Source organism: Danio rerio, chromosome 8 (assembly GCF_049306965.1).
Source record: "Danio rerio strain Tuebingen ecotype United States chromosome 8, GRCz12tu, whole genome shotgun sequence".
NCBI classification, from domain to species: domain Eukaryota; kingdom Metazoa; phylum Chordata; class Actinopteri; order Cypriniformes; family Danionidae; genus Danio; species Danio rerio.
In genome coordinates this window covers 27,366,662-27,389,039 of record NC_133183.1, presented here as the reverse complement: position 1 = coordinate 27,389,039, position 22,378 = coordinate 27,366,662, and the positions used below count along the sequence as shown (strand labels likewise).

Here is a 22,378-nt window from a genome sequence, read left to right as displayed (position 1 = left end):
CACCTCAAGAGCAGAATGCGTGTGTATGTGTGAAAACGCAAACCAGCTTCTTATAATAAAATCAGTTAAACCAGGGTTTCCTCTCGACCTCACTTAAACATTAACTGATGCAGCAACACCCACACTGATTTAAAGGAATGGCTAGAAAATACTATACGACACCTGATCATTTTCAGTTGAAATATTCACTACCGGTCTAAAGTTTGGGGTCAGTAGGATTTTTAAATGTTTTAAAATAAGCTTATCCTGCTCACTAAGGCTGCATTTATTTAATTAAAATACAGTACACATTGTAAAATTGTGAAATGTTATTGCATTAGAGAGTAAATGTTCAAAAGTAGCTTAGAATTTAATTTAATCATTTGTTTTAGTGACTTTAAAGATGAATTTTCAGCTTCATTACTCCAATCTTCGGGTCACTTGATCCTTCAGAAATCACACTATTATTATTATTTATTATTACTATTATTATTATTATTATTATTAATGGAAATAGTAATAAAAGCAATAATGATGAGTAATAATTTCATTTAAAAAATCATACAGTACAATAAGTAATAAATGAGTATTTAATAAATAAATATTAAACCATTTAAAAATTTGTTTTTACATTTATTAAATGCTGCCTTGAACAGAAAAATTTTCTTTAAAAAAACCATGAAAACATATTTTTTAATAATTATATATAAATTAGGCAAGTTTTAAAATGAGTTCTTGTTTCATTTAATTTAATATGAAAGTTTGCAATTAAACTATTTACAGTACAGACCAAACATGAATTTGAATAATTTTTACCTAAATAATGTTTGTTCCTTTGAGGTTATTACTCTGTATTTGTTGCGAATCTATCATACAGTGCTGCGGACAGTGGTAATGTATGACAGTGAAACGTGGGTATTGAGAACTCACTACGAACGACTTCTCAACGCATGGGAGAGGAAGATCCTAAGGAGGATTTATAGACCGAAGCATGACCAAGGTGAATGGCGAATAAGGAATAATGCAGAAGTGGCAGACATTTATGCGAAACCAAGCCTGGTCACGGAAATAAAGAGGAACCGTATAAGATGGCTGGGCCACTTAGAGAGACTCCCTGAACAAAGAGCTGTTTAAAAAGAGCATACAACCTAAAACTAGAAGGAATGAGACATCCTGGTGGGCCACGGAAGAGGTGGTTAGATGACGTAGAAGATGATCTACGTACCCTAAGAGTGCATGCTTTGAGAAAGCAGGCTTTGGATCGGGAAGGCTGGGGAGGAGTGGTGGAGGAGGCCAGGGCTCCACAACGGACTTAAGCGTCACTGGAAGAAGAAGAAGAACATTTTATTCACCATACAAAATAAGGCTCCTTTTATTCGTAAATGTTTTTTTTTTGTTTATTTGTAGCATTTTGAATTAGATTTCATATATAATGCCTATTGATGTTCAATTATATATTAACATTTTTAAATTGTATTAATGTAATTTTTTAAATGTAATGGAGGCCAGCTAGCGCACTGCTGTTCAGGTGGACCTCACTCCTCTGACCTCAAAAGGTGCTCCAGCAACAGATGCTAGGGGTCTTGGTCTTTAGACTCCTTGTTAGAGCAACCGACTCCCATGCAAGGAATTGCTGGTTCGATCCCATCTCAGACTGGGTTGGGTGCAGTAGAACCCCGGAAGGTTACACTTGTGGGCTCGGCCGGGATGGGATTGAGGTTTAGGGGGGGGGTGAGTGTAACGGAGGCCAGCTAATGAAGTGCTGTGCAGGTAGACATCACTCCTCTGACCTCAAAAGTTGCTCCAGTGGTAGACGCTAGAGGCCATGGTCTTTAGACTCCTTGTTAGAGCTACCGACTCTCATGCAAAGAATCACAGATTCGATCCTAGCTCAGCTCAGAGCAGGTTGGGTGCAGTAAAAACACTGTGAAAAATGCAGGGTTCCACACAATTCGTTCATGTTGTCTCAACACAAATTGATTAGGTTAACTTAATACTTTTAACAAATTTGTGGATTGAACATAAAAAAAATTAAGTTGTCTTAATGAAATCTCAAGAATTGTGTTGTTTCAGCTCATTTTAAATAAGTAGTTTAAATGAGCAAAATATATATATATATATATAAATTTGAGTAAAGGGCTGGTGGGTTACATAAACAACCTATTAAAGAATTTTTGAGATACAGTAGACTTGTTTTGTTTAATAAATAAGTCAAATTTGCTTCTAAATATTTACTTTTCATTTTTTTTTTAAATAAATGAGTTATCTATTGTATATCTATTGTTTTGTTTTATTTAGTTTGTATTGTTTTGTTTTGTTTAGCTTTTTGTTTCATTTTTGGTTTGGTTTCTTTTGGTTCGTTTTGGTGTTTTTTTATTTTTGTTGTTTTTCGTTTCGTTTCGTTTTATTTTATTTTCATAATCATTTATGTTTTTTTGACTCGTTTCATCTTGTTTTTGTGTTTTGTTTTGTGTTTTTTGTGTGTTTTTTGTTTTGTTTTTTGTTTTGTTTTCGCATTTTTTCTTTGCTTTGTTTTGTTTTTTATTTTCATATTGCTGCTTTTCAAAGTTCTGCTTTTATTATGGGTTTTTGACTCATTTCATCTAAATTTTATTGGCAGGTCTGAAGCTGGGGATGGAGCGTGACGCATACGTCATGATTGCAGAGAAGGGAGAAAAGCTGTACCACATGATGATGACCAAGAACCGACACCTCATCAAAGACCGCCGAAGGAAACTCACCAACGTGCCCAAGTGCTTCTTGGGAAAGTAAGTTTTGACTATTATGTAATACATTTTGGAGACTCGTCGGTTCACCTTACACCCGGTCAATTCCCATGCACCTTCCCCTCGGCGTTTACACCATCTGACCAACTCCTGAATATCCTGCAAGTCATCCTAATCCAAGAGGCCCCTGCATGAATGAAAATGCACACACACACATACACACACTTGGAAATGCTTTCCCAAGCTCACTGCCAAGCACCCCATTGGACACAGACATTCCCAGTAAAAAAAAGCCTTCATTAGAGAGAAATCTGCATTCAGTCTCGCTCTCTCTCTCTCTGTGTATCTCTCTTCATTTTTCCCTCTCTCGTTCTTTGTCGCTCGCTCAGTCAGTCTTTCAACACCATGAATGAACAATGAGTGCTATGTACACCATTAAACTTTCAACTACAGTGTGTGTGTGTTTGGGAGTTGAGAGGAGAGATTCCACACACCAATTAAAATTCCCTTTTTGCACTGCATTAGTAGATAAGCTGGAAAAACAGTTCTGTGGTCCATCTGAAGCCGTTTTAAAGGGCTAGAAATATTCAATAGGGCAGAGATTAGGATCATTTGAAGTAAAACATTTTTATAAATCTGCAGAATTTACAGATTAATAAAGAAATCAGACAAACTAGCAGTGCTGCTGATATTCTGCATAACATAACAAGAGATCAGGTGTTTTATAATAAAATAGTTTACTGTTTAGGGTGACGCAGTGGCGTAGTAGGTTGTGCTGTCGCCTCACAGCAAGAAAGTCGCCGGTTCAAGCCTCGGCTGGGTAAGTTGGCGTTAATGTGTGGAGTTTGCATGTTCTCACTGCGTTCGCGTGGGTGCTGGATATGTTGGCGGTTCATTCTGCTGTGGCGAACCCGGATTAATTAAGGGACTAAGCCGAAAATGAATGAATGAGTTTCCTGTTTGTGGTCACATGCTGCTTTATCCAATGAGGATTTATTTTTTTTTTAAATAACTACAGACACAAAAACTATTTCCCTGCCAGGCTTAGCATTCAAATTCAATAAAGTTTTTACTAAAGAGTAGCATTAAACTACAATAAATAAATAAAACGTAAGTTTCTATGCACTATTGTAGAGTAACACTGACAACAATGTGAACTGAAAACATCTGAAGACTTTGAATGTTGTTTTTGCACTTTTTTTATTACAAAACATCAAAAAAGACATCATTTAAAGTCCTAAAAGTGCAAAAACAACTTCAGATATCTTCAAATATTTTCAGGTGACACCGTTGTCGCTCTCTGAATAGAATATAACACATCTCACTCTGTTTATAGAACATTGTAATTTCTGTATTATATCTAGTAAAATAGGAAAACATTATTAATTTTGTTGTATGTATTTTTAAATCGTTTTAAAAATTACATTTTAAATTTATTTTTTGTTTGTTTCAGATTAATTACTAATGATTACAAACAACAGTATATACTAATATAGTACATATGTACAGTATATACTAAGTCACAGGAATAAAGATTTTTTGTTTTGTTTTTTGTTTGTTGTCGTTGTTTTTTTTTTTATGCAGGAGTAGTAGTAATAGTGATGTTTCAATTTCCAGCTTATTGTCAACTAATATTTTTGAAATTAAAAAATTTAAATAACATATACAGTTCACAATCCACAACTGTCAATGTTATAGACCTATATTAAAAATAACAGAGAAAATTGGATTTTAAAATTTGATTTATTTATTATATACAGTTGAAGTCAGAATTATTAACCCCCTTAATTATTAGCCCGCCTGATTATTTATTTCCCCCGGAAAGAAGATTTTTTTCAACACATTTCTAAACATAATAGTTCTAATAACTTATTTATTTTATCTTTGCCATGATGACAGTAAATAATATTTTGCTATATATTTTTCAAGACACTATACAGCTCAAACTGTCATTTAAAGGCTTAACTAGGTTAATTAGGTTAACTAGGTAGGTTAGGGTAATTAGGCAAGTTATTGTATAATGATGGTTTGTTCTGTAGATTATCAAAAAATATATAGCTTAAAGGGGCTAATGTTTTTTTTAATAATTAAAAACTGTGTTTATTCTAGCCGAAATAAAACAAATAAGACTTTCTCCAGAAGAAAAAAAAGTATCAGACATACTGTGAAAATTTCCTTGCTCTGTTCAACATCATTTAGGAAATATTTTAAAAAGAAAAGAAATGTCAAAGGGGTTTCATAATCCTGATTTAAACTTTCTTACTAAAATAGCGTCAGTAGCTTTTTTTTTTTTCCTGAAAAGCTAGCTTGACTGAAATTCAGTTGAAGTAACACTTCCGCTGAGGTGGTATAAAAAGCTGACCGTCTCTGGCCTCGTGGCCTCAGCTGTGCTGTTGTTCTGCTGTCAACACCTGACTGGGTGAATTTCGCACTGCTCCCTCAGAACACAATTATTGGTGCGTTTTAGCCTCGGTGGTCCAGGTGAATGCAGCTGTGATTGGCTCTGTTGTTTGCTGGCTTGCGCATCCGCCTGAGAATAGACCACAATCCCAGTCCAGGAACAGCCGAGCGGTTCAGCTGTTAATGTGGACAAATGCCCTGCTACTGCTCGCACTTGGCCTATTTCTCTCGTCTCTGGCATGCAACCCTTTATTGCTAAGATTGTGCTTGTATCTAATCTAAATATCATTTTGTATTTGTTTTGTTTTTGCTTTTTTTTTGTTTGTTTGTTTTGTATGGTTTATTTTGGTTTTGGGTTTTTTTATTTTGTTTTGTTTGGTTTTGTGTTTTGTTTGGATTTGGTTTTTAGTTTTGGTTTGTTTTTATTTGTTTTTGTTTTGGCTTTGTTAGGTTTTGTGTGTTTTGTTTGGTTTTGCATTTTTTATTTGTTTTTTGGTTGTTTTTGTTTGGTTTGGTTTTTGTTTGGTGTTTTGTTTTGTGTTGTTTTGTATGGATTCTTTTGGTTTTGTTTTGTTTGGTTTTGTGTTTTGGTTTGATTTGGTTTGGTTTTTATTTTATTTATTTTTTGTTTTGTTTTGTTTCGTTTTGTTTGGTGTTTTGTATTTTGTTTTGGTTTGATTTTTTTTTTTTTTTTTTTTTGTTTGTTTGGTTTTTGGTTTGGGTTTATTTGGTTTTGATTTGACTTTGTTGGGTTTTGTGCATTTTGTTTTGTTTTATTTGGTTTTGTGTGTTTTGTATTTTGTTTTTTGTTTGGTTTGGCTTGTTTTGGTTTCATTTGTTGTGTTTGTACAGCAACAGCTTAAGGGTTGGATCTTTGAATAGCCAATACAATAAAAGTGATTATGGTTTAATACAAAGTATACTTTATTGAAAGCAGCTGCAGTCTATATTCACAGAAGTTTTTAACCCACCTTTCAATTGAATACATTAAAAATAAATAAAAAAAGAAGTTGAATTCATGGGATCAGTATAACAAATTTGCTCGCTAACCTTGTACGTGACATATTTATTTATTTATTTTACTGTAATATATTTACTACCAGCACTGTTTTTTTTAATTTACTTATCAACTGCATCATAGTCAAAATTATAGTCTTAAATATCTCGTTATATGTATTTCTGTCAAACTCACACATGCATACATAATCAGACAGATATAGATGGAAGCGTAAGGCATCTTCACACACATCTCTGGCATGTGAGAGAGCTCTGTGTGCATTAGCTGTGGAGAATATTAATGAGTTACATAAACACTAATTAATTCACCCCAGGGACGCCCACCTCCACCCCTTCCCCTTCCTGCCAATCTGAGTTAGAGACTTATGTAATCACAGCAGACTCACTGTCTGCTTCATTTCACTGCGCTCTTTCATAGCCCTCACTGCCCTCTTCCTTCAGAGCTGCACATAAAAGCTTTGTAAGCAGGCCCTTACATTTCCACATAACCCACATAACCCCATCATAAATGTTTGTGTGAAAGCCTTGATTATGTGATTACCATGCTTTCATTGACTAATATTGTCATAGTTTTTAATTTGTTGTCAAAGAAAGCGTTGAGTATTTAATTACTGGTAGACTTGTTTGAGTATTGGTGATTCAAAAACCACAAATTTGAAGCTGTTCTCAAATTAGCTCAGATTTACAAGTACGTTGTTGTTAATAACTATTAAAACAAATCATAAAACCATATTTTTTAACCAATCAATTCTGAGATACAACTAGTAAAAAGCATCTTTTAATATAAGAAAATTTGCAATGACGAAACAAAAATTGTGTTAGTGAGATTGTTAGTTACTTATCGAGACTTCAAGAGTTGTCAGGAACATTAAACATCATATGGAACAGGAACATTCTACATACATTTGCATCTAGTTGTCTGATTTACAGCCTCTCATTGCATTTATAAACATGCAGTAGTATATTGTTTTTTTAAATGCAATTTTACACTTCAAAAAAATAAATAAAGATCAGGTTTTATCAATTGGTCACAGTTTGGTATCAGATGGTCATCACACATTCTAGGACTCGACCAGAATGGTAGTTACTAATTGCTCATTTTCACTAAGCGGCAACGTACAGTATAATACATTACAGAACTGTTTGGTTTGGTACACTGCCAATGTTGGTTGGTGTGGTGTACATTAGAAGGTTGCAATCAACATCATTCTCGCTCAAAGAAAGCCATATAGGCCTTTCACGTATCACGTCATCTATGCACTCAAGTTTATTATTTCAAATGTATACATGCAAGGAAGTGGTGCGAGTCTGCTTTCCACACATTTTAGACAAAATTTGAATGGCCCCATAAACAACAATGGAGGACATGCAGATTCTGATTTTTCTTCTTGACATGTGGCTGTTTGTCAGAAGAAGACGACAGGCTTTGTTTAAGCGTGGTTCAATGCTGCTTGCTGCCATTGCCATTTTTGCAATGTTGTAATACATTTATGATACATGAATAGTTAGTAGTTAGCATAATTAGATTACCTCTCTAGTATGTTAGCTACTGTATAAGACATTTCATTCCACAATGACAATAAAGCTTAACTTGACTTGACTTGAACTTGACTAATAATACAATGTGTTTAAAAATGGTGTTTCCTATGTTGTCTTTTTCTTATGTTGTTGCACATGCAAGTAACGATTCTTGGTTTTAGCACCGAGTCTATAGTTCCATCCTTTTGGTGCCGTACTTTTGTGATTGGTACCCTACAGGGCTGATAACACCAAACGTAATTTTCCATTTTAAAAATGCAAGGCGCACCTCACTGCCTTTTTTTTTTTGTTGTTGTTGTTGACAAGAAACAAAAAAGCATGGTGGGCTTTTTATGTTGCTGGGCAACAACTGAATCAGCTGCATATTGCAGTGTGAGTGTTGCTGTTGATATTAATATAATTACATTTTTTTAGATATATTATGATATAATAATAATATTGTGATATTCAATATTCAATATGAGTCATACAGGATTGGATAACTCAAAACAGCAACCACAAGTCTCTCCTTTACCTTTAAAAGTCTCTGTAGTTTCTTGACAACACACACTGCAGGCATCTCAACGGAAACCGCGCCTCTGCTTCCATTTGATTGGATAATGAAACAGACGCGACTGACATGCTTACTCTGCTCAGTTTACATTTTATCAATTGCAAACGCATGGCACGCAATGGCAAAAATGTGAGGCGAAGCAGGCGATTAAAATGCGAGGGTTTGCAGGCTCACGACAGTTAGGCCCAATCCCAATTTTATTTTTTATTTTTGTACCCTTTCCCCTTGACCCCTTCAAAATGTACCCCTAAGAATTGGGACAGCACTACAGCACCTGCTCACATCATCGTGATCTCTTACTTCATATGAGATCAGATGATCGCGTCTACTGTAGTGATTCCAGTTGAGTTATTATTTGGTGTTTATATTCAGGAAATCACTAAAGGCATATATTATGTTATAATAACAATCCAATTTGGCAATAAAATCATAACTATACTGTGCATTTAAACAGGGGCCATATTTATCTATGTAAACACCAAAAACAACATTAACATTATAGCAGACACTGTAAAAAGCCCATTGTGAGCCACTAGACTTTTCTGACAGGGTATTCGAGTGTCTAAATGTTCTAGGACTGCTATTCAGGAATTATTATTATGGATTATAGATCATGAAATTTAAAGGTTTTTATTTTAATTTATTTAAGTATTGGTAAGTCACTTAGACAAGTCAGTAATCTGAATCAAGTTTTAACAGTCGAGGACAATGCTTTATCAAGGGTAGGAGTTCATTAATTTGTGCTTGCCATCAGCTGATCTGAAGGAGATGTAAAGGGCAGAGCAGTCATGTGTTCAGGTGGGAAATGAATTGAGAATCTGCTTGTCTTACTGTACTGGCTGGATGAGGGGCGTCTTTGGCACCCACACCTTCTCATCTCATCCTGCTCCATCTGTTAACCCATCCTCTCGTTCGACCCCTCGCCCCTCGCTGCTGTTGTTCTCCGTTTCAGTCACACACACGCATACACACACCCTTCTCACATTCCCTGTAAGGCGTCATAGCTGTTTACACACGCTGCTTATTTCCGTCCCTGAATCTAATGGGATTCACAGTTTCTCACGCAGCAGTCATACACATTTCAGGCATGAAGTCACACACATGCGCTCACACACAACGTTAGATTCACCACTAAACCACCTCAGACATGCAATGGCTGAAATTCCTCCCCAGCCCGCGTTAGGAGTTTATGGTTTAATTACTCTTCTTGAGATTTTCTTTTGCCAGTTTACTCAGACTAGCTAAAGTCGCATGTAGCCAGTCGCTTATATAAAACATCAAAACAATTAGCTTAATTAAGAATTCAATTCAATTCAATTCAATTCAATTCAGCTTTATTTGTATAGCGCTTTTACAATGTAGATTGTGTCAAAGCAGCTTCACATAAATGGTCATAGTAATTGGAACAGTGTGGTTCAGGTTTTAGTGTTTAAGTTCAGTTCAGTTCAGTTTAGCTCTGTTCAGTGTGATTTAATCATTACTGAGAGTTCAAACACTGAAGAGCAAATTCATCGATGCGTAGCTCTACCAATCCTGAACCATGCGAGGCAGTGGCGACAGCGGAGAGGGAAAAAAAACTTCACCTGATGGGAGTGAAGAAAAAAAACCTTGAGAGAACCAGACTCAGTTGGGCACGACCATTTTAATTTCTCCGCTGGCCAAAAGTCTTGTGCAGAACTTCATTCGCCGTGGTTTATGCTGGAAGATGGCCTCAATGAAGACTCGTCTGTCCCTGGAGCGTCGCTGGAATCAGACTCATGTTCTCCACTCCCCACGACCATCAGCGCAGCAGCAGCTCAGGATATGGCCTGGTCCCGGATATGGAATCCTTGGGATCATCACGTCGCTGGTCTTGGATCCAATCAGTGACTCTGCATAATCTGAGGACCTCGGGATGAGTTTCCCCAGGTGAAAATAGAGAATAAAGAAAATAATTAGCGTAGCTGCTGTTCATAGTGTATATAAGCAAGATGTAGAAGCCAGTGTGGAACCTGCTAGGTGATGCACTGAGTGTATGCTTTACTAAACAGATAGGTCTTTAATCTAGTTTTGAACTGGGAGAGTGTGTCTGAGCCTCGGACATTACCAGGAAGGCTATTCCAGAGTGTAGGAGCCATGAAAGAGAAGGCTCGACCTCCTTTACTTGATTTTGCTATTCTAGGTACTACCAGAAGCCCTGAATTTTGAGATCTTAAGGAGCGAGTTGGTTCGTAGCGAGACAGAAGGTTGGTTAGATAAACAGGAGCTAGATTATTTAGAGCTTTATAGGTGAGAAGTAATATTTTAAATTCAATACGAAATTTAACAGGCAGCCAGTGTAAGGAGGATAAAATTGGGGTTATATGATCATATTTTCTAGACCTGGTCAGAACTCTGGCTGCTGCATTTTGCACTAATTGAAGTTTGTTAATAGAGGATGCTGGGCAGCCAGCAAATAGAGCATTACAGTAATCCAGTCTCGAAGTCATAAAAGCATGGACTAGCTTTTCTGCATCTGAGATGGATAGCATATTTCGTAATTTAGCGATATTTCTCAGATGAAAGAAGGCAGTTTTTGTGACATGGGATATATGGTTTTTAAAAGTTAGATTGCTGTCTAATATGACACCCAGATCTTTTATAGTAGAGCTAAAGCTAACTTTGTATCCCTCTAATTGTAAATTGAGTTGCGAGATCTGCTGTGTGCAAGATTTAGGCCCAATAAGTAATAATTCTGTTTTGTCTGAGTTTAAGAGAAGAAAATTGTTGGTCATCCAGTCTTTGATGTCTTTGATACACTCAGTTAGTTTAGAAAGTTCAGACGTCTCGTCAGGTTTAGTGGAAATATATAATTGAGTATCATCTGCATAGCAGTGAAAGCTGATCCCATGTCTTCTAATAATGTCTCCCATAGGTAGCATGTAAATTGTAAACAGTAAAGGGCCTAAAACTGATCCTTGAGGCACCCCATACTTTACTGGGCAGATTTGTGAAGGCTGTCCATTAAGATTTACAAACTGGTAGCGGTCAGTTAAGTATGACTTAAACCATTGTAGAGCCGGTCCCTGGACACCTGTAGACTTTAAGCGATTTATGAGGATATTGTGGTCAATGGTATCAAATGCCGCACTAAGATCGAGTAAAACTAATAGCGAGACGCACCCTCGGTCAGCAGCTAAGAGTAAATCGTTGGTTATTTTCACTAAGGCGGTTTCTGTACTGTGGTGAGCCCTGAAACCTGACTGAAACACTTCAAAAATATTGTTCGTCTGCAGAAAAGAGCATAATTGAGTGGAAACAACTTTTTCTAGTATTTTAGACATAAATGGAAGATTTGAAATAGGCCTATAGTTAGCTAAGTTGTTGGTGTCTAGTTGCGGTTTCTTAATAATAGGCTTAATAACAGCTAGCTTGTAAGAGTTTGGAACATGGCCTATAGATAAAGAAGAGTTGATAATGTTAAGAAGAGGTTCTCCTATAGCAGGTAGCAGCTCTTTCAGTAATTTTGTTGGAATTGAGTCCAGCATACACGTAGCTGGTTTAGAGCTATTTATAATTTTCACTAACTCTTCATGTTCTATGATTTTGAAGCAGTGTAGGTTATTATTATGATTTAATGAAATATTTACAGGATTTGGAGTATAAGCCGGTGCAGAAAGTTTGGCATCTCCTATTTTCTGTCTAAAGCCTTCTATTTTATTACTGAAAAAATTCATGAAGTCATCACTACTAATTTGCGGTGGAGTAGTTTGTTCCAAGGATGACCGATTATTTGCTAATTTAGAGATGGTGTTAAATAAAAATCTAGGATTGTTATGATTATTTTCTATCAGTTTGCGCAGGTGCTCGGTCCTGGCAGATTTTAGAGCCCTCCTATAGCTGGACATACTGTCTTTGTACGCAATTCTAAAGACCTCTAAATTAGTTTTTTTTCCATTTACGTTCCAGGGCGCGGGTTGCTGTTTTGAGCGCACGAGTATGACTATTATACCATGGTATAGTTTTAATCTCTCTAGCCTTTTTTAATTTTATGGGTGCCACAGTATTTAGTGTGCTAGTAAAGATGGCATCCATACTGCTGGTTACTACATCAAGATCATTTGAGTTTGCGGGTGCATTACGAAATAGAGAGAGATCAGGTAAGTTATTTATAAATTCATCTTTAGTTGACGGAACAATAGTTCTACTAGGGCGGAGTATTGGAGCGGGTTTGCTGATTTCAGGTAAACATAGCTTATATAGTAAGAGGTAGTGATCTGTAATATCATCACTTTGTGGTATAATGTCTACGTCAATAACCTCGATTCCATAAGACAGAATTAGATCTAATGTATGCTTTAAGCGATGGGTTGGACCCACAACGTTTTGCTTTATCCCAAGTGAGTGTATTAAATCCATAAACGCGAGCCCTAATGTATCATTAGCGTCATCTATGTGGATGTTAAAGTCACCTACAATTAGCATTTTATCAGTTTTGACTAGTAAGTCAGAAATAAAATCAGAAAATTCTTTTAGAAATTTGACATAGGGTCCTGGGGGTCTATATATGGTGATTAAAGCGAGAGATAACATAGGTTTTTGTATAGTATCTGGAAGCTGAACATTAAGCGATAATACTTCAAAGGAGCTAAACATAAGTCCGTTTCTCTGTTTAATATTAAGGAAATCACTAAAGATTGATGCAACTCCACCACCACGACCAGTTTGACGAGCCTCATGTTTATATAAGAATCCTGGAGGAGTTGCTTCATTTAAGCTAATATAGTCATTTTGTTTCAGCCAGGTTTCAGTGAGACAGAGTGCATTAAGATTGTTTTCTGTTATTATTTCATTAATGATAAGTGCTTTAGGTGCAAGTGACCTGATGTTTAGGAGACCAAGTTTTACGAAATTTGTATTTTCACTTTCTACTGGTTTTTCTGGTTTGATTCTTACTAGATTTTTCCTGGAGCACACAGTACGTTTATTTCTTAATCTAATAATACGAGGAACAGACACAGTCTCTATAGGATTCGCCAGATATGCGTTACTGATGTTTAAGTGGGATGAACAAGAGTCTAGGTGGCTATAGTGTGAATTTTGTGAATTTTTACCTGCTAGTCAGATGGTGCGAAGTAGTCTGGAGATGTTGTCCGACAGGAGTTCAGCTCCGGCTCGACTGGGGTGCAGGCCGTCAGGACGGAAGAGCCTAGGACGCTCCCAGAAAAGATTCCAGTTATTAGCAAAGAGCAATTTCTGTTCTTTACACCATGTTATTAGCCATTCATTCAAAGCTAAAAGTCTACTGAACCTTTCATTTCCTCGGCGGTAGGTAGGAAGCGGCCCAGAAACGATGATCTGCGTGGCGGGCGAGGTGCGTCGAACCGTCTCGATCAGGCTCCTGAAGTCCTTCTTCAGGATCTCCGACTGCCGGAGCCCGGTGTCGTTTGTCCCCACGTGGAGGACAACGGCACCAGGGCTCTCGGCAGCGCCCAGGATGGTTGGAATCTGTGTAGAAATATTTTTCACACGGGCACACGGAATTGAATTGAATTGAATTGAATAATTATCAAGACGCTTATGACTTTGTTTGTCTTATGGCTTGGAGAAGAACATTGCTTGATTGGAAATCAACTAAACCACCTTTAATTTCACTCTGATTTAGTGATATGATGCGGTTTTTAAAATGGGAGAAAATTATAAACTCTCTTAGAGGATCCACTAAAAGTTTTATACAGTATGGAATCCAATGATCTCATACTTTGAAAATAGTGTAACACTAAAACTAATAGGGAAATTAAAAGGTCTATGGTTGTCTATGGTTTAAAGGAAAATGCAATCAAACTCAATGATGTTAAATACATCCTCACTGCCCTAAAAAAATTGTGACTATGTAAATTTTTAATTTATAAAATTATTTATTTTATTTTATTTATTTTATTTATTTATTTATTTTTTTAAGGGGAGGGAGGTTGTTCATGGGAAAAAAATGTAGCAAAAAAGTCTTGTCAAATCGTTGTGTGTATTATTTTGCTTTGTTCTTCCTTTAATAAAAACAATTTAAATACCAAAAAAAAAAAAAAAATTTTAGTGTATAGAGTGATGCAAAATATCAATTTTACAAATAGGCGTTGGGATATTTTGAATTAGGTTTTTACTGGGCTGGTTTTGATTGGCCATTATGCCAGTTCTAGATTATTTTTCCAGGCCATTTGACTAGTTTTGTTTAAAAAACAAAACTGGCAACCCTGCTTGGTATGATCTTGATTTGTGTTCTCAATGAACTCTTTTATCAGTCTTCACCAGTCACTCTGCAGGATTGAGTGAATCCAAATTCCCCAGTACCTTTGACTAGTGGCCCATAAATCCCCTCTTTAGCATGTGTGTGTAGATTGATACGACTGTTGTCTCTGTGTGTCCTCAGTGAGTTCGTCTCATGGCTGCTGGAGAGTGGAGAGATCAGTAAAGCTGAGGAGGGAATCAACCTGGGTCAAGCTCTTCTGGAGAACGGCATCATCCATCATGGTGAGAGAAGCTTCTACCGTGATTATTTCGGCCATCCATCTGTTATGTGAATATACTTTAGTACTATATTTTGATCAAGGAATGTGCTAAAATCAACCAGCTGCTGGCTTGTATGAACAGGTTGTGGACTAATCAGTTGCATATTAAAAGCCTTGTATTCATTAATTCGACAAAAATATATAAACAATACAGTATATGAAGAGTTAAGTGCCGTCTGAAATTTCAATAAAAAATGAGCATTTTTTTCAGACTCCTAAGATTATGTTGAGTTAATTCATTTTAAAGACCTTGGGAAAAAAAGTGTATTCTTTGCTACAAACTTGAAATTACAGAACCTACACACAGGAAAAAAAGTCTGATAAAAATGCTCATTTTTGAAGGAAATTTCAAATGGCTTTCAGAGGTTTTTGCATCTGAACTCTTCATATATTAAATGAGCTAGCTTAATTTATTAGTTATTGATTGTTACTCAACACTCTCTCCAATGGTGTGTAAGGGTCAGTGATTCACACAAACCTGTTATTCTTACAAGTAAGTCTTTATTTTTCTGTCTTTTCCTCTTTTAACCTGACTTACCCCTCATATATTTCATCGACATGCTTTTGTGTATTTCTTGGTTTCTCTCTAAAACACGAATGCTGTCCGTGCTGTTTTTCGATGCTGTCTTGCCAAGTGAACCACGATCTATTAACTGTTTATTCAAACAGAGGACTGTTAAAAATCACCATTCGACAGATTTACACTACAAATCTGGCACGTATGTCTCGTTGGCCGGCGCTCACTGAGAACCCCTACAGATGATGGGCAGTCTGGATAGTAACAGGACATACTGGATGTTGTTGAGAACGGCATACTTCTGAATTATTCATAAGATGCAGTGCTTTGGGGAGCATCATACCTTTATATTACAGCCAGGGGATTGTGACACAGTGAAAACTGACAAACACCAGAGGCATTGGAGTAATAAATCCAAGTGTAAGGGCTCAGGCGGCCGATCAATAATACGCTGGCAGCATTCAAGGAGAGGTCATGCAGGCTTTTGTGTGGCGATGGCACGTGCACACTTCGATTAATCACACATCTCCACTTACATGTTTATCAGTGCCTGGAAAGCAAAGGGAGGCTAAGAAAATGCATCACAAGCTCACTTTCAGCTCATGGTGTGTCTCTGTGTGTGTTTTTCTTCATAGTGTCAGATAAGCACCAGTTCAAGAACGAGCAGGTGTTGTACCGCTTTCGCTATGATGATGGCACATATAAAGCCAGGAGTGAAATGGAGGACATCATTTCTAAGGTATTTCCCACAGAGCATATCTTGTACCGGATACAAGATATAAGCTAAAAAAAAAGATTTACTTTATATCTTGTATCCAGTAAATATTAGAGGTGTGAACCTATACTGGTCTCACGGTTCGGTTCAGTTACGATTATCATGCCTTCGATTCGGTTCAATTCGATATTTCGGTGCATCACGGTGCATTGACGATGCTTTCCATATACGGTGTTATATTTTAGAGGAGAGGCTATAACAAGCTGTCTGTATAAACACACAGAGACACAGCACCACACTGTCTCTCATTCAAACACAAACATAGACAGCACCAAAGAAACAAACACACACGCACACACACACACACACACACACTCACGCACACACACACTTAAGCCCTCGCAACAGGGAGAGCTCGCGAAGAGCGGAGCAGAAAAACGAAAAAAATAACCACTTTTCCGACGATCCCTTGCTGAGAGCTCCTCTCAGCGCGAGCTACCCCGGCTAAACACATATTGCGAGGGCTTAAACGGAGCAGTGCTCGTAGTGTGGAGCGAAAAAAAAGAAAGACAGCAGTGAAACATAACCAGCTTTGTCTTTTTGTAGGAAACACACTTAAGATCTTTTTAGGGTAAGAGGTTTTTGAGTTATTGCCGTCTGTAACTGAATGTGTGTCAAGAATATTGAAAACAAAACCAACTGAACCGCGCTCATTTCTGGCGCCCTTCTGGATATACAGCGCCCTTAGCATTTGCCTATGGTGCCTATGCCACTAACTGGCCCTGAGTTGGCTGAGTGTTGTAAATACTCGCGCTCACCTCCCTCGCGACAGAGAGCATAGGAGATAAATGACGTCAGTACATAATAACCGGTTATGATTATTACTGAACCGATACCGAATTGTCCGCGTCTGCATCGCGGTGCACCAAAGAAACAATTAATTTTGACACCCCTAGTAAATATATCCTAATGCGAGAAGGGTGCGCGACGTATTTGAGGACCGGGAGGGAGACGCGCGATTTCCAGAAGTTTGCAGGCATCTGGAATCTCTGTGCATTTGCGGGAGACTCCGGAAACTTCCGGGAGATTTGGGATGTCTAGAATGACCTCTCGCCCTACTCAAAATTCTCTCTTCATATAGCCGTATGCCTATTACATATCCATAAAACACTGTGATCTAAGTGAGCTTGGATTGTATCGCTTTCTCACTACAATCGATTCGCTCTAGAGTTTGTTTTAATTGAGCCGAGACCACCTCATTCAAGCGATCTCGGAACAATTGATTTGGCGCGGATGCGAGAGGGATTGCTGGATTCACATATGCCAAACGAACCGCGCTAACTGGGCAAACGAGACAGGTTCTGAAACAAAAATCTAGGTGTGAAAGCACCCTAAGGATTATTCTCTTTTAAAGTCCAATTCACACTTTAATGACAAACGGCAACTAATAATTAAGTGTTGTAATTGGAATGTTATGAAAAAAGTACTGTCCTATTCACATTGCCTCAACACACAGGGTTTAAAAGACATTTACGTGAAGCCCCTTGTCAAATTAAGTTGACGTTTGTGGCCATTTGTTGGAAAATCATATCACACTACTCCATTCCACAATCCAACAAACGCATATTGAACATGTTCAGTCATCTGAAACCAAACTTTTTCCAACAGCAACAGACACAACACACCAATCCAAAAAACTCTAACATGTTTATTTGTTGCCTTTCATCTGTGCGGTGTGAATTAGCTTTAAGATTCCTGATGGAACCAAATTAAAAAGGTTGCTGTATTTCTAAGAGTGTGTGTAGAGTGATTCAGATCATTTACTGAAGAGGTTCTGTTTCTGTGTAGACCGCTTTAAGTTTTTGTCAGCTGTAACCAGTTAGTTTACAAAAGAAAGTCAACTGAATCTTGTGTTAAGTGCATATGGGTCATTTTGATAAAGCCAGGGTACAAAATGGCCCACCTAACAAGTGTTGTCAACAAATCAATCAAGAAGTGATGCAAACGGCACAGCGGTAAATGAAATACATAAAGATGCAGCTGTTAGTGCAAATGCTTATATAAGTGTATGTTTGTCCAACAGGGAGTGAGACTTTACTGTCGTCTCCACAGTCTCTTCACACCTGTTGTCAAGTAAGTAACACATGTTCTCTAGCATAGTTCACACCCTAAAGACAACATTAATGCCTAATTCTTATGTCATTAAAGCTTTATTAAAGATCATTTCAGACTATGTTTTGCTAATACCCTTTTCTTATACTGGAAATTGTTGGCAGCATTCCCATATTTGTGGAAAATAAGATTCCATTTTATTAAAAATGTTCAATCTAAACAAATGTATTTAAAGTGAAAGGGAAACTAGTTGAGTATCAGATGTGCTATGCAAATACTCATATTTGCATCCAACTATATAATACTGATTCTTTATCTCTTCAAATAGTGTGCGTGTTAAACAGAAAAAAAGTTTTTTTCTATTTGACTAATTCAGTGTTCTAGTTAAATATTTTGATATCAAATCGAATTCCATCCATTTCTTCCAGCTATTTTAATGCTAATATATGTTTGTCTTTGATGCAGCTATTATAACAAGCTGCAAGTCAGAGAGAGAGTGTGTGTGTGTATGTGTGAACGGCAAAGTCATATTGCTGTTCTGTTGCGGATCACCTTTGAAATTCACATAAAGAGCAGGAAGGGCCCTCTGTACTGCAGTTACAGTAGGTTAAATACAGATCCACAAATTAGCACAGAATGTGTTGATTACTTGCCCTTTAGCAGATGCTTTTTATCTTAAAGTCCAGGTCACTAATTAATTAGGCTACACTAATTGCGAGAACAGACCATCAAGCTGCAATCTGTGGATTTACTGTTATAGGAGATCTCAGTTGATAAAAGATGTTTCCAGTTCATTGGTCTGCATTAGCTGGGATTAAACCTATATTTTTACATATTGCCACTTGAAATTACCTATGTATTTCCTGCCAACCACACTGTCCAATGTTGTTTTTGTTTACATGCAAGCCTTAATTTGATTTGTACCCTTCTTTATTATATACAGAGACCGAGATCATCATCTAAAAACATTCAAATCCGTCATACCAGCTAGCAAACTGGTAGAATGGCTTGTTTCACAGGTAACATCAAGATGGACACACACAGATATCTTATTTACCTTTTATTTGATCTACTGTATAATTGCATGCACTATATTGTAACAGTTCATTTTGTGTTATGTAATGTTAAACAAACAATTCATTCAACATGGTTCGTCATTTTTCTTTCCTCTCTTCAGGGTGACAGTGCAAGTCGTGAAGATGCAGTGACTCTCGGTGTTGGACTCTGCAATGCTGGTTTCATGCATCACGGTCAGTCTCAATGTCCATGTGTTGACTGTACTTGAAATATTTCATAGGGCACTGAATGTTTGTTATGCTGTGTGTGTGTGTGTGTGTGTGTGTGAGTGTGTGTGTGTGTGTGTGTGTGTGTGTGTGTGCGTGTGCGTGTGCGTGTGCGTGCGTGCGTGCGTGCGTGCGTGTGTGTGTGCGTGTATGTGTGTGTGATGTTGGCATCCATTGGCTCAAATCACTTGCAATTTACTTCATTCACCATGTTGAATTGAGAGATCACTCTGATTGGTTGAGTCATTGTGAGACGACTAGTTTTAGTCGCCTTTAGTTTTTTTGATGGTGTGTCACAAGCCTTACTAGAACAAAAACAAACTACTTGAGGCAAAGCAAAAGGGTCTCATGCTGCCCAATTCTTTCTTGTTAGAGGAATGAAAGATCAATCAATGAGTTTTATCGAGGCCAAAAACATTATCTCGCTTAACTTTTGAAGAGTAAAATGCAGACACCGGATGAGTGTTTCTAGCGTGACACTGTCAGTGTATTATGAAAAGCTGTGTGTTTAACTATGTAAATTCAGAGCACACAATGAACTTTATTGGACACTCTGAGAAGATACAGTTGAAGTCAGAACTATTAGCCCCCCTTGTTTATTTTTTATCCAATTTCTTAACTTAATAGTTAAGATATTTTTAAGACACTTTTATACAGCTTAAAGTGATATTTAAAGCCTTTACTTGGTTAATTAGGGTAACTAGGGGGTAAGGGTAATTAGGCAAGGTATTGTATATTGATGGTTTGTTCTGTAGACTATTGAAAAAGTATATAGCTTAAAGGGGCTAATAATTTTGACCTAAAAAAAAATAAAACTGCTTTTATTCTAGACAAAAAAATAATAATAATAATAATAATAAGACTTTACCCCAGAAGAAAAAAAATATTATCAGACATACTGTGAAAATTTCCTTGTCAAACAACATTTGGGAAATATTTAAAAAAAGAAAAAGAAATTCAAAGGGGGCTAATAATTTTGACTTTAACTATATATATTAGTATTTTGATATAACATCAGCAGATTTGACAATAACATCTTTAAATGTGCACTTAAAATGATTTACATCATCAATAAATAAACTTCAAATTTTGTAGTTTTTGATGACTTTCTCAGTTTGCCATTGCAACACGTTGTCTAGATCAAAGCTTTGAACCATAGCAGGGTTTGTGTATGAAGTGAAAGGGAAAGGAATAAAACAAAAAGTCTGATGAAGCTATGGTTTTTCAAGGATTATAGATCAGGGCCATCAACATCTTTGATGAAAACAATATTAGTCTCCTGCATTCTTTTGTGTTGATGGTTTTTATCACATTCTGATTAGGTCTGCTAGTGGTTTTGATTGTTTATTTGAGACATGAAGGGTGGAATGGCTAAAGACGAGAGTGTTTTTGATATAAACAGCTGTTGGAGCAACATGTGGAGACTCTAAAGAAACAGAAATATTCCCAATAATGGAAAATAACTTCTTTTTTTCCGATGAAATGCATGTGCTTATAGACACATGCCTCCTGTCAGAGTTTTAGAAGTGTTTTGTGGTCATGTCCGATCTCAACTTCCAAAACAGTCCTCCACAATATTTTGCTTGGAATTCACAGACGGAACAGCCAGTCCTTGCATAGTTCCTGAAAACACACACACATTATCACCGTCTTCCTGAGAGGGAAAAACAGCACATTCACACACAACATACCTCCATTAAACCCTTTTCCTCCATCCTTCAGCTTAGATTTGCCAAAGCATCAGTCCTGCAGACATCACGAGTTGTTTTGACATGAACTGAAGGGTGATGCAATCGGTCCTTTCCACACTGTCAAATCATTTTGTCATCATCAGATATGATCTCTGAGTTTTGTTTTACCTGTTTATGAAAGTGAACGCCTGTGTTTTTTATTCAGACCACTAAATTCAATTCTGACTTTGTGTCATTTGCAGTTTTGGAGAAGAGTGAATTTAAAGATGAGTCACAGTTTTTCCGCTTCTACGCTGATGAGGAGACGGAGGGCACAAGCTCCAAGAGTAAACAGCTTCGCAGCGACTTCAAACTCATCGAGAACATCCTTGCCAAATCTTTAGTGGTGAGACATGCACACAGTAGGGGTTTCACCCCATGCAGAGCTGTGTTGGGGTATAATAAGCTAACAATGCTACTAACTTAGCCATATTTTCAGTAGCATGACGAACTTCTTTCAAAATGCTGTAGCTTTTCTGATAACAGCATCATGGCTGTGCAATAAATAGAGAAATAAAGACTTTTTCTATCATTTTTATTTCAAATGTAGCTTTAATTCATTTGTGTCTTTCTTGACTTGACAGTTCATGTCAATTTTATGGTTCGTTGAATCCCATAATGGCCATTAATAGAATCCCATTATGTCATCTTTCAGTAGAAAAAGGATTCTTTGTTACTGTAAATAAATAAGTGTTTTATTAAATGTATTATTTTTATTAATGGGTAGCAACACTTGACTTTGAACAGACAGAATTTTTATGAATACTTCAATGTATAAATGATGACATCACACAGTGTTGACTTTTTAAAAGGGAAATAGGCAAATAATGAATATAAAAATTCAAAATGTAAATATCTACTCCACATAATTGCAATTACATGGTAGTATTTTTCTTTTAATCATGATATTCAAGGTCAGATAAGAATCTGTAGATATTTTTTTTTTTAATGAATGAATTTTATAAAAGTGTTTTAAGCTTACAACATTATAGAATTTTGTAGATTTAATGCTTAAATGCTTGAGGCGGTGGAATAAATTTCCCAATCAGGAACTCCAATGTAATTTGAACAGAAGCGGGTGGGCCAACACAATAGCATTCCTGAGTCCCGACAGTATTTCAGAATAGCATATCTATGATTTCCTCATTCTTATTGAGCACCAATATCACCAGTTACACATGTTGAACATATGACCAGTGCTTTTTGCTTTTTTTTCAACACAGTCTGTGTGTGCATAATCTGCATAACAGTCCTCAGAGCGGGCTTTACCAACCTGGCAGAGAAAA

At 36.9% G+C, this 22,378-nt stretch overlaps 1 protein-coding gene across 7 annotated transcripts in view; it reads left to right on the top strand.

The window, feature by feature from the left end:
* The window catches only part of prex1 (phosphatidylinositol-3,4,5-trisphosphate-dependent Rac exchange factor 1), a 161,155-nt gene that overhangs the window by 93,632 nt on the left and 45,145 nt on the right, over positions 1–22,378 (top strand). For all 7 annotated transcript variants that reach the window (XM_073910421.1, XM_073910422.1, XM_073910420.1 and 4 more), the window contains 7 exons: positions 2,600–2,747; positions 14,597–14,697; positions 15,888–15,991; positions 18,051–18,100; positions 19,023–19,098; positions 19,257–19,329; positions 21,296–21,438. In XM_073910421.1, the coding sequence (XP_073766522.1) occupies positions 2,600–2,747; positions 14,597–14,697; positions 15,888–15,991; positions 18,051–18,100; positions 19,023–19,098; positions 19,257–19,329; positions 21,296–21,438 (695 nt within the window). The remainder of the gene's footprint in view (positions 1–2,599; positions 2,748–14,596; positions 14,698–15,887; positions 15,992–18,050; positions 18,101–19,022; positions 19,099–19,256; positions 19,330–21,295; positions 21,439–22,378) is intronic.